At 37.3% G+C, this 18309-nt stretch overlaps 1 protein-coding gene across 7 annotated transcripts in view; it reads left to right on the top strand.

The window, feature by feature from the left end:
- LOC129751373 (E3 ubiquitin-protein ligase RNF13) overlaps positions 1 to 18309 on the top strand; it is a 46809-nt gene that overhangs the window by 13076 nt on the left and 15424 nt on the right. For 5 of the 7 annotated variants that reach the window (XM_055746838.1, XM_055746832.1, XM_055746833.1 and 2 more), the window contains exon 2: positions 10852 to 11276. In XM_055746838.1, coding sequence (XP_055602813.1) covers positions 11139 to 11276 — 138 coding nt within the window. In that variant the 5' untranslated portion in view covers positions 10852 to 11138. Of the gene's footprint in view, positions 1 to 10341; positions 10365 to 10851; positions 11277 to 18309 lie in introns of all 7 variants that reach the window. The other 2 variants (XM_055746836.1, XM_055746835.1) reach the window with 2 other exon arrangements.

Raw genomic sequence — 18309 nt, 5'->3', positions numbered from 1 at the left:
AATATGGTGTTCAAGAGAGCCTTGAAAGGGGTCTATCTGAAATCTCCAAAATGGTCTAACATTTGTTCTTCAATCAGGTCTTCAAGGCGATCTTAAGCAATAAAAACTGTCTATTTAATGATCTTCAAGACAATGTATAAGACGGTTTTCAAAGAGGACTTCAAGACTATCTTCAAAAAGATCTTCGCGGTGTTCGAGGAAGCTTTCAAGATGGTCTTCATGTATGCCTTCAAGAAGAACTTCAAAACGGTCTTCAAGACTATTATTGAAACGTTCTTCAAAAGAAGGGACAAGAAGGTCTTAAGAAGTCTTTAAAACGATCTTCAATGTTTAAAACGGCTTTCAAGACGTCCTTTCAGATGGTCATTAAAAAGAGCAAAAGACAAGGAGCTTCAGGATAAAAAAAATTGGTAATTTTAACAAAAATTATTTAATTGTAAAATATCGTAACAGGCCCTAATTGGGGAAAAACACACATGGAAATAAAAATTAATTTTTTGAACTAAAGATCGGGGATTCAACCCGAAATTCGGAATTGTAATCTAATTTTACCAGTCAGAATTCAACAGATCAAAAAAATGTTTTGGAAGAATATCATAAGTTTTGAAATTCAAAACTATATATTCTGATCTTTCTTTCAATTACCGGAACCGAGTTCAAAACTGTCTCTAAAAATTTGATTAAAATTAAAAAAGTCACTCAAAATTTATTCATGTACCGCATGAATTCAGAACTCTGTGTTGTAAGCTTGGAAATGTATAAAAATGTTTCTATTATATTGTTCCAGTGATAGTGTTTAGTTCAAGAGGACAATGGAACAATTAAAAATAAATCTAAAATCATCCTTAAGTACGGCACTGTGTCTTTTTGTCGCTTCAAAACAACCAATAGGTCACTTTTTGTCATCAAACGAACTGTTTGTGAAAAAGATTCACTGTTTCTTAAGCTGAGCTATTGAAATTCACTTTTTTAAATTCAAATAAGTGGTCTTTATTTATACTGATAACGATTTCTTTAAAAATTTATGAAAATTTAGAAAATTACGAATAAACTAATAATACTTCTAACTTGATCCGTGGCAAAAATTTGAAGAAAATTTAAAAATTTTCCATTTTAAATTCATTCAAAACAGCTTTAGGGAGTTTAGTAACACTATGAAGACTTTACAAGAGCTTTGCAATGAGGGTGTGTTTATGTAGATTGAAAGCAATGGTTTAAATCTAAAAAAAATGTTATAATTACACAACAATGCATTGTATCTTCCTCACAATATATATTAGCGTTCCGAGTAAAGTATTTAAGAAAAAAAAAATGTATTTGAATGTTGAGAAAATAACAGAGTTTGTTTCATTACTCAGTGCAACACTTAAATCGGAAACAACCTTACTAATCGCTAGTTTTGAAGTACATGTGGAAACTAATAAACTCTCCAGAAGTTCTTTTTTAAACTCATCAAATAGTTACTTTTTGCTTCTCCGGAAGGTTTACACAAAAATCAGAAAATCTCAGATGTTTTGAAAATTTAAATATTTTTATATGGTTCATAAATCGTAAACTTTTTGGAATGTTTCTACAGTTTTTGAGCAAAGTTGTAAATAAAGATATCCACCACTAAAATGTAGAATAAATTTATTTGAAAATACTTAAGCCGAGGTTTCAAAATCATAAAAAATTCAAAAATTTACATGTTTTCGGTAATTTATTTGACATTTTAGAATATTTGAACCAAAAGATGAACTTTATATGACTTTGTTTGTCCAAAAATATGTGTATTTTATCTAGATTCACAAGTTTGTTAAAGACATGAATACAAAACTAGTCAATGTTTTAGAAATTTGGACTTAACAAAAATCATTCTTTTTCATAAATTTTTTGAACAATGTGTCATTTTTTTCTATTAATATATTTTAAGATTCTGAATTGAAATTTGTGCAAAGAATACCTATTGGAAGACTTATTGACCATTTTCATTAACGTGAATCTATTTGACCTTGTTTTTATGCCTTCAAGCTAGTTGCAGACATCATCAAGAAAGAAATATAAGAGAGAAACTGAGATAGATAAAGATAGAGATAAAGAACTGGATCTAACTCATTTAATTATTAAAGTATGAAGTACCGACAATTTTTCCATAAGCTCCCAATAATAAAAATATTTTTGTGATGTTCAGATGTTCGTGTTTAGAACAAATTTGTGAATTTCCAAAGAGATAAATAAAATGATACTCAAAACTTTGAACTATTAATTTTCCGTAATAATTAAAATGTAATAGTGTTATTTAAAATTATTTTCATACACTTCATTATACTTTTGAAAGCCATTAAGATTTTTATTATGTCAACATTACAAATTTACAAATAAGTGCAGAAGTAAAACGATGAATGCGCAAACAGATACCTTTTTATTTCATGCTGCGATTCCAACCAAGCAATTGTCAAAATCATCCGTTTTTTGAGTTATTCAACTATTTTTATAAAAGCTATTTTGTAAATTTTTAAAATGGACTTTCAAAAGTATAAACAATAAATAAAACAACAGAACATTTACACACAGAAACTAAACTAAAATTAAAAAAAAAAACACAAAACCATCCGATCAGAATTAATTTGAAAAGTAATATCGTGGAAAGTTTATTATTTGATCATACCTTCTTAGAATAACATGTTGATAAGCTTAGAGAACAACTGATTGAAAATAAACGGATCTACAAAAATTTCATGCATAGTTTTTAATTTAATGAAATGAAAAAAAAATACAGGCTTTTCTAGATATTTTCGGAATAGAATTTTTTTTTTGAATGCCATATTCCTAAAGAATTTAAAAAATTTTGTTTTCGTGTCTTTAAAAAACTTATGAGTGTAGATAAAATACAGGAATGTTTGTACAAACAGAGTCAAACATTCTAAAATGTCAAAGAAAAGACCAAAAACGTTTCAAGGTTTTAAGCTATTTTGTAATTTTGAAACCCGGATGAAGTTTTTTTTAAATACGTTATTTCTACATTTTAGTAGTGGTAGTAGTTTTTACTGTTGTATTCTTGTAAACTTTTGAGTTCCTTTGAATTTGACATCTTGCTTGCCCACTGTTCAACTAAGTTTTTGCACCAATCCTTAACAGTAGTTTTAATTTTAGCTCGATTCTGCAGAAACCTTTAAAATTTGTCTTTCTGAGAACCTCACTTAAAAATATATACACAATATTATGTTGAACAAATGACTGTTGTTTTTTCACTGATTATCCGCAATTTTTTGCATTACCAATCTTTAAATATCTAATTTTGTTATTATCTTGAATTTTGATATGCTGTTGAATAATCAACATTACTGTAAATTGTAGACTACGGAACTCGTTGCCCATATTTTGTTTTACTTTTGAGATTAGAATTCAAAATTGAGATCGTGATTTCCAAATTCTGCAATTAAAACTCCAAATGAAGCAAAAACAATTTTGGTTTAATGGTTTAAAAAACTCCTTCAAAAACATATTTAACAAATGAATTTGATATTTTTTAAAATGTATTAGCTTTGGTAAAGGACAGTTATAACACACTTGGTATAGGTAAAAACCTCGTTTTTAGTTTATAGTGTAACATATTAATAAATGATAGAATATTTCATTAAATGTAATATAATTATAATATAATAAATTTTGAACATTTTTTTTCCTACCACGGCTAAATGACGACTGTTTGGACTTTTAACCTGTTTTATACACAATTTTCCAATTTTTAGAAAGCATAATTTAAAAACATCCTTCAAAAATATGTTATACATTCATTATAGTGTCATTAACCCCAGTTTTTTTGTACAAATGATTATTTTGTGTAGCATGATTTCTTAAACAATTTTAAGAAAACGTGATGCATTCTATAAAATAGAATCGAGTTCCAATGAATGTTAAATTAAATGAGTGTGATAAAGCAGCAAAATAAATTAAATTCGATGAAAATTTGGATATATTTTGACAAAATAGACAAAGCCTTGAACAAACCATGAATTTATGAGCGGAAAAAGCCGGGAATTTCAAAATAAAAAAGTTGTGACCACCCTGTTGAAGTTAAATTTACAAAATGTGCAGATTTTCAGTCTGCCCCATAATGAGGGGTGGTCATGGTACTTTCTTCAAAATCTTTCTGTTGAATATTATTTTTAAAGAAAAGATTTCATTAACAAATAAATTTATCCTATTTTCTGTATTATCGAAATGTAATGAAAATTAAATTTCAGTAGATAATTTTTCTTGATAAATTAGTATAAAGAACCAAAAATAACTCATCTTATTTTTTTTAGTTCAAAAGTAATAAAAAAACTGAAAATAAAAATAATTAGAGTAAAGTGGGGCAAGAGTGCGCAGGCGGAAAGAGTACGCACTAGCCTTTTACAGTAAACGACAACACTGAAACTAGCAACACTGTACCCGTTTGATAGGTCATCGAGTCAGCTGATCATATGTGTTTTTGTTTGTGGTTTGGTTCGCACACGTCGGAGAAATGAGATAAGTTTTAGTTTTTCCAATTTTTATGTAATTTTATGCGAATTTGGAAACATTATTACGCTTCGTGGAAATTTGCTAATCAAATCTGCATACGTGACAAAGGACACATAGTTAATATATAGGTTAAATCTGTGGAACACTCATGCCAGGATATGATCGGAATATTTAGCACTTTTAGCTTTTTTCACAAATAGTCGTAGGGGGCAAGAGTACGCACGTTTGGTGGGGCAAGAGTACGCGTTGGTTTCCTTCGTCTTTGTGATAGCATTTGGAAAGCTAACCCAAAGAATAATCATGTTTTCAATAATCAGGACGTACAAAGGGAAAACCAGCCGGAAGATTTGCTCTCCGGAGATGCTGGAAAACGCCAGGCAGCGGTTGAAGAACGGAGAATCGAAGCGCCGGATTGTTGAAAGCCTCGGGACTTCGGAATCAACTTTGCGTAAACGCCTTAAGAAAGTAATCAACAGAAGATATTTTTGTATTGAATTGTGAATAACAATCATTTTTCTCGACCAGGGATTCGGTGCTGAAAGCCATGGACAATTCACTTCAGTTTTTACCCCTCAGCAGTCAGAGGATCTCGTAAATCACTGCAGAGCGCTGCACAGTGCTTTTTACGGTCTGACTTTAAGTGATTTGCGTCACTTCGCCTTTGCCTTTGCTGAAGCGAACAGCGTTACCCATAAAAACACTGTTTTGTTTTAACTATTGGTTATGAAACAAAGGTTTTGTTTTGTTTAATAAACGATTATAATGATTCAAGACCTCACTTACACCGGACCAGAATGGAATACAATGAGCTTATTATATGTGTACTCTTGCCCTACCTCATGCGTACTCTTGCCCCACTGGTGGGGTAAGAGTACGCTTTGGTGTTTTTTCAAAAATATGATTTTTTATCAATGTTTACAAACATAATCAAAACTTTTTGCGTCATACCATCAAGGTTAAGAGCCTTACTTTAAATTGGTTTAATTAGTATAATCGACACTTTGTTGTTTGAAGAGATACAATAAGTACACAACTAAGTGCGTACTCTTGCCCCACTTTACTCTAAAATTCGTTAAGAGATTAAGGGAGATGAGGGCATAATGGCCACCTTAAGGAAAACGCTTATTTAACCATAGAAAATAGCTATCATATGGAGGTTACATTATTGTTTCGTGTTCAGACACTTGAAAAGCCTATTCCCTAACGGGCTGAAATGTGAAAAACTAGATGAAAACGTTAAAAAATGCATTTTAAAAATTTTTGCCAAAAGCTGAAAACCAGCCACTGTAGGGGCATAATGAGAACAGACCTTGAGGCAGTATGAGCACCATTGGCAAGATATAAGTTTTCCGCCGGGGAATCTAGCAGCGAATTCAACTCGATGAAGTCAGGTCAGTCGTAGATTCATCAAACAAAGCAATAACAAAATAATCTAGTTCTGTTGGTAGGCTAAATCGCCGGATGAAAACTAGTCAAGGTGTGGCTCTATAAATCAATTTTAATTCGCTGCTAGATTCTACGGCAGAAAATGCTCATTATGCCTCGATAATATGGTGCTCTATATGCCCTTAGTCAACAAATTTAAGTAATAACGTGTTTTAAAATTGATAAATGTGAAAAATCAAAAATTTTATGATGATGAAAATTGAGAAACAATGTGTACATCATGTTGCAGTGCGTACATTATAGATCAAGGTGATTTTAAGATCATAAGAGCTTATTTCGTGTTGCTCAAAAATTATAATATTATATCGTTACTTGAGAACATAGCCGTTTTTTTTTAAATATCTCTGTAAAGATGATAAAGATATTCCTGTTTTTTTGAAAAATTAATGCTATAGGAAGTACGAAACAAATCCTCATAAAAATTTATTTAAGAAAATACGTACTTTCGTAGAAAAGAGTAGTGCTTATTATGCATTGGGTGCTCGTTATGCCCTCATCTCTCCTACAAAAATTTGAAGAAAGTTTTCGATAAAAAAATCACTAGTAAATGGTTCAGTCTACTTTTATTCGACAATCCTCAGAAGAAGAAAAACCCCTAAACTATTACGAAAAACAAGAACAAACTTAAATAAACAAATAATAAAGTTGAAAAAAGAAGCAAAAAAGTTGAGAGATGAATAAATAGGAGTTTCGACCTGAGCCATAAGACCTGATTCCTGAGATATGAGTCTGAGACATGGAACATGAGACATCAGACATGAGCACTGACACCTAAGATATGAAATACGTGAAAGACTGTAGATCTGAGATCTGACACATGAGTATGGTAGCCAGATTGCCGGGTTTTATCCGGGTTTGTCCGGATATTTAATACGAAATTTGGGAACAGTCCAGTTCGGCCCGGTTGCCCGGATTTAATTGAAAAATGCCCGGATTCTGCCAGGATTTATTCACTTTATTTGGCAAATCAAACTAAAAAAAAACAAAATTGTGTTGTAAAAATGTTTTATTGATGCCCCCTAAACGAAATTTTTTGAGAAAGTTTCATAAAAATAATCATGGAAGGTTTTTTGGAATAATTCCTTTGTGAGGTTTGTCCAAATTTGCCCGGGTATTGCCAGGATTTTTGGTCATCAATTTTCAAATCAAAGGCCCGGATTTTTCCAGGTTTTTATATAAAATTGCTCGGATTTGTCCGGCCGGGATGCGTATTGAAAAAATTCTGGCAACCTTATTTTTGTGTATTTTGTTTGAATTGGCCTGAGGAACGAAGCTTTATATAGTAAGTGTTTTGATGTTCATTCTTCCTAAGTTAATCTTTTGCTTAAAGTTTCCCACACAGGAATATATGTCTTATGTAAAAATTGTGTCTTCTCTCTGATAAAAATAATATCTTACATTCAAATGATTAAAGTTCAGCCCTGTCTTACTCACGATTTTCTATATTTTCACGAAGATCAAATGACTAGGGCACTACTAAAGTTATTCGTTGATTTTTATAAAAAAACATTTTTTTTCTAAAACATGTCTTTGGATTTATACAAAAAAAATATTTAAATCTGATGATTTAAAGTTTTGTACGACATATTCCTGTTCAAGTTGACAAGCTGATTTGATATCATCCCAAGTATCACAGATTATTTCATAAGATTCTCCAGGCCTCTTATGAAACTTAAAGTTGGTCTTGTAGCCGGTTATGGAACCTAAAATGTTGCTTGGGATGTTTCGATGTATTTTCTATATATTTCTATACAAACTTCACCATTTTTTTCTACACAAATTCTAGAAAAAAAATGAATTTTTACAGTGGCTTAAAACAACCACATTTTAATTTCAAGATCAAGTTAATTAAATTGGTTTTTGCAAAATTGCTAAAATTATGGAGTAAAACAATGAACAGATGCCAATTTCGTTGGATTCTTTCCAAAAATATATGAAAACCTGTAACCGGTTGGTTACAAATCGTTTGATTTTTGTTTTCATTTTGTAGTTTTGTATGTTATATCAGAAAATTCATGTTTTTGTAAAGTCTCACAACAAGATAGCACCACAGTAGGCTACATTTCTGCAAGCTGCTGTCAATTGATATTGGAAGAAAAGGAGGAATGATTGGAAAATGAAACGAAAAAGCCGAAAAGGAAGCTTGCTTCCGTTTTTGGGCTCTCTTCGATATCAGGCGTCCGTGTGTGAAGTCTAGTCCCCGTTTAGTGTTGTGAAGTTCCAAGGAATTCGCCCGGAAACGCCGGTTGGCTACCCCACGGCTCGGCCCGCAGATCCTTGTGATCTCGCGCCTAATCGTAATAGGATCATCATCTTCGTCCTCGGGTTCTGCGGATCCCTAATTATCAAGGAGGACTTCCCTTCTCGGCCTGTCCAGATACGGGGCACTCTCGTGGACAGGCCGGTTAAAAGCCAAAGAAGGAAGACCCCTGCAACGACCGAGTCCAGCAACGCCCGCTGGCGCCGACGGTTTCGGCACCTCGTCGATACGCCATTACATCGACGGCCCTCCTGCTTCCGGAACTGCGACGTCGCGACAGAACAGCACCAGCAGCAGCACATCTCGGTTAGTGAAGCAATTACACGCCACACAAGACACAGAACATTGTTTATACACACAGACAACACGCCACAAGAAAACTTAAAATAAAAAACATAGAAACATGAAATTTCCGATTTGTTGTATTTTATCCGTAAAGTCCTTGGTTACCCAGTAGCCAGCCGGCCCTGAGGTTCCGTACTCTTAGAGTACCTTGCCTTGGCTGGTCTAGCCGCTGATCATGCATCCGTAACAAACCAGACAATTTGATACGAAAAGACTCATGTTAAAAGACGTCGAAATATTTGTCATGATTTCTTACTGATCAACAAGTTTTGGGAATTAATTGTTGAAAATTCGAGGACTCTCTATTGATTTTTTTATCCACCGTGATTTGATTTAAAAAAAAAACGAGTATAATAAATACCGAGAAAATCATCATTTTTTACCCGGGGAAAAACCGGGCAAAACTTTGGAATTACAAAACGAAAAATCGCTAGCAACCCTGTCTCACACTTGTATTTCTTACTCACGTTTCGCTTCTCACGTCTCATGCCTTATTGCTGATACCTCATTGTCTATCACCTCCTTCTCACGCCTCATTTCTATCTTCCATTGTATCACGTTCACTTCTCACGATTAATGTCACTTTTCTCACGTCTCACATCTGATGTGTCATATGTAAGGGTCCTAAGACCCATGTCTCATGGCTCAGGTGTCGTCTAGGTCTCAAGTTTCATGTCTTTGGTCTCACGACGCAGATATCATGTCTAAGATCTGATGTCCCAGGTATCAAGTTTCAGATCTTAGATCATAGGTCATAGACATAGGTCTTATGTCTCAGATCTCAGGACTTTGGTCTCTAAAGTCTCAGGTTCCAGGTTATATGTTTAATTATCTCAAGTTCCAAAGCTTTACAAAAAGCACTCACGGTTTTCGAAAACAAATCGCGGGAAACTGTTAGTATCAGTGGAATATGTATTCAGATATACTTCATCGTATTTCCTATTTTAAAATAGGAATGTGGGAAGCATTACATAGGATCATTTTTTTTAAATTAGAAATAACAATTTAAACCGAAAAAAAATCCAAATCGATTCAATTTAAATCGTACAAAATGTCCAGTCTTAGTGTCGGGAAGCTTGAAGTGTAGGTAAACATCATTGCGCTGCGAGGCCTAATAGGATTTCGATGTTCACCGCACCACGGGGTATCGAATTTATTACCGTTATTTGATTGTTCGGATTTTCTGACTTCAAGCAGTAAAGATTTGTTATTGTGAGTAGTTTTCAAACTTTTGTTTCACCTACCACCCCTTTTGCTAATGTCCAAAGCACAGAATCCCTTAAAACAACGTCGTGCTGATTAAGATCGTTAAGAAACCATAAGCTTTTGGTATCAAGTTGTTGTAAGGAAAAATCTTAAAATTCATTCAAACGCCTTTAATTTTTTGTTAAACATAATTCTTCAATAAATATATTCACCATTTGCATTGTGTTCTATCCAGTCGAAACAGCAAACGTTGATTTTTTTCTTATAATTACATTAGATATTTTCAAGACAGGAAAATACTTCCCTACTGTTTTTTTACCGAAACTCTACCACACCTAAATTACACATAATTCTACAAATCTTGGTTATTTAGGGTCTGAATTACGGAATTTGATGAAAAAAATCGTGTTGAAAAAAAAACCACAATCGTCGTACAACACAGTACAGTGAAAGTACTGTATACCCTTATCATAGGTTTTGTCTCTATTACGAAAAAATGTGTTGTTTCCAGTCGTCCTCAAAATTTAAAAATAAAACTGAAATCATCACCAAGACTCATAGGTACTAATTTTTGTTTCCCTTCTTATTTCTTTCAGATCTCAGCCGCTTATCGGTACCTGTGAGACGACAGCCTTCAATTCTCATGGACAAAAAAGAACAGAAACATTTGAACCGTAACTGCACTGTCGAATGACGAATGACGAAAATTGGAAGTGATTCTAACAACTGCAATCACCACCAATATGTTGGAAGGAGGGAAGCTTTAGCTAGAGTAGTAATCTGCGAATTGGTATTAGCAATAAGTAAACAAACAAGCAAACGCAAACACGAAGAAGGAAAACCATTCTGGTGAATCCCTATCAACACCAGCTGATAGTGATAAGAAAAGTAGTTCATACAGCACACCACGGCCCAAGTTCCTCGTCTTCGGAATTGGGATCGAATGGGATGTGGGATTCTTGAATGAGGCGTCTAGGTGTTTAGATTCGAAATGGCCTAGTTAAGAATTCTTGTTTAAAAAAGTGTACACAGTCTTAGTTTTTTTTTGTCTACTAGGCCATTTTCAATCTAAACTCATCGAGCGTGTCTGTGTTCTCATCCTATAGCAGTGAAACGGCAGCTAAGATTTGGACCAAACGGTAAAAAAACGTAAAAAAATCGAATGGAATGGACAGTTGAAGATTCAACCGTCGAAGCAGAAGCAGAAAATCGCAAACCAAAACTCGGACTGGGATTAGTGTAAGTTGCCGGGGTTATTGTCGTCGTTTCGAAGGGCAGGGTGGGAATCGTCCCCGGGGACACACCGGCCGCGTTGTGACAGTGCTGCGCCGCTGAGCCGTTCCCTGCGGGGAAAGCGAAAAGCAGCAGGAGGAGGTGACTGGACACGGCAACGATGGCGTTGCTGGTAGGGACCGGTGGTGGCTGGCTGGCCAGAATACTGTTGGCAAACTACCATCTAGTCATACTGCTCACGGCGGTCTTCCTGCTCAAAAGTGCCAGCGCTGATATATTAGTCTACGACGATATACAGGTGAGTGGTTTTGCTCTGTTTCGTTTTCGTTATCCTCTTATTGTGGAATGGTTCAGATCTGATAGAGCTTGCTTTCTTGGCAGAGTATCGATTCCTTTTTTTTATCAATTCTTACGAATCCTTGAACTCGGCGTTAATCTTTGGTGACCCTTGTGCCAGTGATAGTAGGTACTTTTTAAAGATTGAAGCAGTTGTTTTTTTTTTGGCTATCAGCGGTGCAGTGACAATTTGGAATGCATTTTAAATATTTTTAACTTCAGAACAAAAAAAACTAGTGAATTTTTTTTTCGTTATTTCCTTTCAAACCAATCTTCAACTTATGGAAAAACTTATTAAAAATGGAGGCATATAACGGAGATATAATTTCGAAAATATGATAATTAGTTTTTAGTTTTTATTCGTATCAAATGAAAGTCATGGCCAGGCTTCCGAAAAGTACAGCTTTGCTATGGCAGCCTTTTGCTTGCCAAACAAACTGTCTCGGTTTTCCTTACCACTCGGTTCGCTGCTGTACCGTCGGTAACGAATCGTAATGCTTCGGCTACATCGCACACGTGCGAGAACCCAGGCTGTATCTGAACAATCTGCTCAAAGCATGCGTTGCCGAAAGTGTTGTGCTTTAAGCTGTAGCGAACCCAACCGACAGTTTGGTTTTCATCCCTTCATGTCTACTGTTTCGAAAATAATTTCATCCTAACTGTCGACTGCAGGGCGTGACAGTTTTTGCTGGACTGTCACGGGTGACTGTCGTGACATATCGTACCTATGCCCGATCGTATGCGCTGCTGCTCGGATCGAATAGATCGAACGAGCCATATATTCACACCGAGCAGCAGCATACGATCGGCGCGTAACGCGGTGTGTGGTGCCGGTGCAGGCTAGGCGAAAAGGGAAGGGGAGGGTGATTGGGGTGATCACCACCCGCAGTAGCTTCAAGCGAAAGGAAAATTCATACGTTCGTTCGAAATTAACTCAGCCCGAGCGAATCTCGGCTACAGTCGGACGGAGTAAGTAGTACTGTCATGCGAAATTCAACGCATTGAAAACTGTCACGAAGATTTTCCCAAAACTGTCACGAAGCTTAAAAAAATTTCATACCCACGAACAAACTCTCGCATGAGGAAATACAAGCCATCGCTGTACATCGCACGACCGCTCCTTTTAAAACTGTCGGGGAAGAAATATTCGGGAAGCTTTCATCGAGGTGCATGTGCGACATTCGCAAGAATACTGTCGTTCGCCAGTACTTTTCGGAAGCCTGGTCATGGCACCCAATTTCCATTTTTTTTTCGTTTAAAACACCCAGAGTAGGAAGGCGCCGGAAGCAATCAATCAATCAATCTGCTGGATCGGGCACGATAAGCTATCCGATTCTAAAACCTCTACCGTATACAGCAAAACTGATCCTCCTAAAAGTTTTCAATGGCCTATGGAATTCTGGATAGTTACCGTCTGAATGGAAGCACGGTATCGTAATTCCCATTCCTAAGCCAGGTAAAAATCCCAGAATAACGGGTGTTAAATAAAAAATGACAATGTTTTCAATACCTTCAGTAACTCAAATAAAGAGCGTAAAATTTTCTTTCTCCAAGAAAATTGCTCTTTGGGCTCCCTAGAAACAGTAGGCGTGTTTGGTTTTGCTAGTTTGAATTTAGTCAAAGCAAAGGTGGCGTCGAAACAGCACGTGCTCCGCGAACGCATTGTACGGTTCTACGAAACGCATTTCCAGCAAGGAAAAAAGTTCACGGTGGCACATTTTAAGGAAGAAAATGTACCTGTCAGTACGGTATATCGTATCCTGGGTTCCCTGAACGTAGAGCGGAAGGTCGGAAGTGGTCGTCCGGTGACGATAATGACGAAGCAGAGGAAGACATCGTAAAAGAAGCTGTTTGACAACAAGGACGCAACCAGCTTGCGTGGCGCCGGTCGGAAATATGGCTGCTCCCATGTATTGATCCATCGTACCCTCAAGATGGAAGGAATCGTCTGCAGGGAGAAGACGAGGTCGCCGGAGTACACGGAGGAGCAGATTGAGACGGTTAAATCACAGTGTCGGTGGATGACCAAAAAATACCGCGGGACGTCATTCGTTCTGGCTGCTGGCGTACCGTGAGGAGAAAAAGATACCGTTCGTGCCGAAAGATCGTAACCCAACAAACTTGCCTCAGTGCCGTCCAATAGAAGATTTCTTTGGCTCACTCAGTGCCCTAGTGTATAAAAACATTTGGAGGGCCAAGGACACGAAGCAACTGACTACAAGAATCCGGAATTGGACGTAAGTGCCGTACAACGTTCTTGTGAGAGCATCGCGACAAAGTTGCGTCGAACATCAGACCGCGGTCCTTACTCAAACATTCACTGACATTTTTTTTAAGAAAATACATTATGTTATTAATAAAAAATACTGAAATCGATGAAAAAAAATAACATTTTTTTTATATGTGATTGAAAAAATACTCATTTTTTATTAAACAGCCGTTAGTAGACAATAACCGCTCAATAACCTTGTTAAACTGTGTCGGCAAAGTGATGGAAAGAATGGTAAATAGACGGTTGACAGATTTACTTTTCAAAAACAATCTCCTTAAAGCAGAGCAATACGCTTTCTTTTCCGGCAAAGGGACAGATGCTTATTTCGTGGACCTGGAGCTCTTACTTCATGAGTTAGAGAAAAGTATGCACTTCGTAAGTATGCATGGTACTTTTGGACATCAGTGAAGCATATGACCAAGTATGGAGATATTTGATCCTGTCCACTCTGCATAAATGGGGCTTAAACGGGCAATTGGGAAAGTTCTTACAAAGCTTCTTGAAAAACCGAACATTTATTGTTTCTGTAAATGGAAAGGAATCAGAATAAAAATCCAAGAAAATGAAATTCCTCAGGGTGCTGTGATATCTGTGACCCTATTTCTCATAGCTATGAACTCATTAGTCGACAGAATTCAGTTGACGTTAAGGCGCTTATATACGCAGAAGACATTCTCCTTTTAGCGTGGGGAAAAGATCAAAAGAAGGTAAGAGCACAAATTCAACATGCTGTTGAAATCACCAATTGCTGGACCAAGAAAGTGAGATTAACGCTGTCTTCAACAAAGTCCCAAATTCTACATATTTGTCGAAAAAATAAACATCTAGAATCTAGAAGTTCCAACTATCAAAATTGACGATCAAGAAATAGAAGAAGTTCCATCAGCTAAAATCCTTGGTCTTACAATTGATTGACGACTACGTTTTAGCGCGCACGCTAAAGAATGCAAAAAATCTTTGAGAGCAACCAGCAGACTGTTCGACATGATCGGTAACCACTTGATTGGAGCTGATAGACGCACTCTAATGAAACTACATTGTAACTTGACAATTCCAAAAATATTCTATGGGATCGGATTGTACAGTCTTGGTGGGGAAAAATTATAAAAACTTTAGAACTCTCTTACAACTCTATCGTTTGTAGTAAAACAGGTGCCTTCAAATCGAGCCCTGTCTTATCTGTATACGCAGAATCAGTTCTATTACCTTTTCGACACTCATATGCAGAACAACTCAGTCTCAAAGCCATACAAATGTACCAAAAAACAATGACACTTGAAGAATTTAGTCACCCTTTGATTGACCTCACTAATAATATGCTTGAAAATCTCAACATAGAAACCATACGTCCCATCGAGCCTATGCTCGATGCACGGTCACCGGCCTTGGTATTTACGTTCCCCAAAAATTGACTGGACATTCAGAAAATCCCTGAACGCTGGGGTCTCTTCGACAAGAGTAACGAAAATTTTCATGGAACACGTGGTACAAAACGATAACCGTTTCCAACAAATGTTTACCGATGGTTCAGTTGTAGGAAACCAAGTTGAACCAGGAATTAGGACTAGGTACATCACTTGCACTTAGCAAACGATTACCGAAAGAATGCTCAATATTTTCAGCCGAAGCATGGGGAATCTTGAATGCCGTTACAATGATTACGTCGCTCAATGTCCCAACCATCAGTGACAGTGTTTTGATCCGGATGGTTTGTTTACTTAGTGGTGAAAATTTCATAAAGATTGAAGCAGTCAGTCAAAAGTTGCAACGTCAGATCGCGAAATTCCCGAAATATCCTAAATCGACTGTAAATTCGGTGCTGCAACGTTACCGGGAGACCCTAACGGTGGATCGAGCAAAACAAACCAGGCCTAAAAGTGGAACATATGACCGGAAGCTGCGAGCCAAGGTAATTCGATCAGTTCACAATAATCCTGGAATCTCCAGGATGCTGAAACAAAACCTGGTTGCCAAAACCAGGGCAAGGAAGTTGTTCAAGAAAGTGTTAACCAAGTACAACGGATGCATTTTGATGGACGACGAAACTTAGGTCAAAATGGATTTTGGACAAATACCCGGTAACAAATTTTACCTTGCGAAGCGTAAAGGGAATGTTGCGGGTAGATTCAAGTTTGTTTTTGCAGATAAATTTGCTTGTCAGTTGATGATTTGGCTAGGGATCTGTAGTTATGGGAAGAAGACTAAGATTTTCATCACTGGAGACACAATGAATGGAAATGTTTACAAAGAAGAATGTCTCCAGAAGAGGGTTTTGCCATTCATTTGGTTCCACAAAGGTCCGGTGAAGTTCTGGTCGGACCTGGCAAGCTGCCACTACAGCCGGGATGTCGGTAAGTGGTATAAGGAGAACAAGATCGATTTTGTTGAAAAAAATATCAATCCACCAAACTGTCGGGATTTACGTCCCATCGAGAAATATTGGGCAATAGTTAAGGGCAAACTGGAGAAATGTGGCAGAACCATGAAAAAACCCGCTCAAATGGAAAAGTGGTGGAACAAGATGGCGAATGAGGTTACCAGCAGTACTGTGCAGAAAATGATGGGTGGTATCACAAAAAAAATTCAAAAATTCATCCGAAAAGCTGACGAATGATTTTTATGTATTTATTTCCTTAAAGTGCAATAAAAACCCTACAAAATGATGTTTTTACTTTTGTTGTACGTTATTTCTTTTCGGAGAAATGATCTATTTTATCCGACCAGATTCTATGTGAAACAGACTTTAACCCGGGTGGTTAAAAGGTCTCAAATAAATTATATTAATAATAATCAGTACTTAATTCATTTTTTTTTGTGTTGGAAAAAGGTACTACGTATTACGTCTCACGGCATAACTTGACGAACATTCACTCGGTCCATGGCAACCGTTCTCCAATTTCTCGGGCACCCCACGTTCGCCAGATCATGCTCCACTTGGTCTAACCACCTCGCTCGTTGCGCCCCCGCTCGTCTTGTTCCTATCGGATTCGTAGCAAACACCAAGGTACTACGTACGACCATGTGTTTGAAGGCGGCGAAATCAATAAGTCTGAGACCGTTTTCGTTGATCAGCTGGTGCGCGCTAAAACTTTCAATTGTCGGTTTGAATTCCTCCTCCTGGCAGACCTGAGCGTTAAATGATGACGATCTTGATATCACGTTTTGGGCAGCGGTCGTATTTACGATCCAGCTGCGCGAAGAATTCGTCTTTGTCGTCACCGATTCTTCCGAGGTGAGGGCTGTGAACGTTGATAATGTTTACTGATTCATTGATTCTCAATCGCCAAATTCGTGGTTCGATCGGCCACCACCTGATCACGTGCAATTCCTCATCACTAGAAAAGCTGTTAAAGCTCGTGTGCTTTACCGCAGCTCTGGTAGATGATATGACCATCTCGGAACGTACGTACCGTGGAGCTCTTCCAGCATACCGCCTGCAGCGCTACGATGGCGAATTTGCGGCTCTTCAATTCGTTGAAGAGCACTTGGGTATTGTTCTTCAAATTTCTAGATCGACAGTTCCATATTCCAAGTTTCCAATCGCTTTTACCTTTTCGTCGCCTCTAGCAGGAGGACCATCGTGATGTTGCTGTTTTAAGCCCCGAATACCACCAAGACGTTGTTGCACGTCGACACTCATATGGAGAAATGCGGAGCATCCACCGGGGTTGGGTACCCGATCTCCGCTAAGGTTGCTCGCATCCCAGCACCACGGGGAAGTTGAGAATCGAAGTTGTAAGATATGATATGACCACTCCCCGAAGGGATGTATGGGATCTCTAGTTGCACATTATCTATCATTCGCCAGGCGACCGACGACCTTCCAATGTTCTGGTTCAACGCCCCCCATTGGCTCTCGTTCGACAATTTTCAATTCTCCATTCCTCTCCACCCTCCTCCAATCCTCTCATTAAGAAATTGATACTTTCCTTGACTACATGTCTTCCATGTCCCTGGTTAAACGTCCTCCCAATTGGGCCCCGGTTCGACGTCCAATGGCATCTAATCTGTAGATCTCCTCCAACCAAACGACCTTAGGAACGGGTTCTCGGCTCAACGTCCTTCTAATCTAATGAATGGATGCTCAATGACCTTCCATGCCTCCAGGCCGATGGCTTTTGAAGAGTCCGGTTCCAAGATTTTCAGACGTTTCGGTCCGACTACTTACAATGGGTCCGGTCTGATGGCCTCATTTCGCACTGAATTAAAGACTTCATTTTGGTGCGGTTCAACGACCATATGTTATAATCAGTTTGACGCTATTGATTACCTAGTTATTCTCATCTAGAGCAATTTGCTACTAGAGTTCTGTATTCGTTACTGTAGTCTTTACACTCCAATGACCACAAAGAAATCTAACAAAAAATTCCGAAATTCCAAGTTTCGATTTTTGACAACCACCCACCGGATACAATTCTTAAAAATTTGATATTTTTGAATGATTGTGCCCAAATTTGGTTTCCGTGCCCCTTACATGTGTTCAGAGCAGAGTTCTCAAGCAATAGATGTCTTTGAAGTTCGGCGTATTCGTCCGCATAGAACCGAGAGTCACGTAGGCTTTGCTCATCGATGTAGAGATGTGTTTGTCGAATGTCAATCTGGTGTCTTATGTGATGCCCAAGTCCTTTTCAGTAAAAACTCTTGTAATGGTCTTTTCGCCCAATATGTGTTCAAAGAGTCCAGGTATTTTTTGCGGGTGAATGAATTTGAAGAACTTTTTCTT

Source organism: Uranotaenia lowii, chromosome 3 (assembly GCF_029784155.1).
Source record: "Uranotaenia lowii strain MFRU-FL chromosome 3, ASM2978415v1, whole genome shotgun sequence".
NCBI lineage: Eukaryota > Metazoa > Arthropoda > Insecta > Diptera > Culicidae > Uranotaenia > Uranotaenia lowii.
This window is presented reverse-complemented; position numbering and strand designations above follow the sequence as displayed.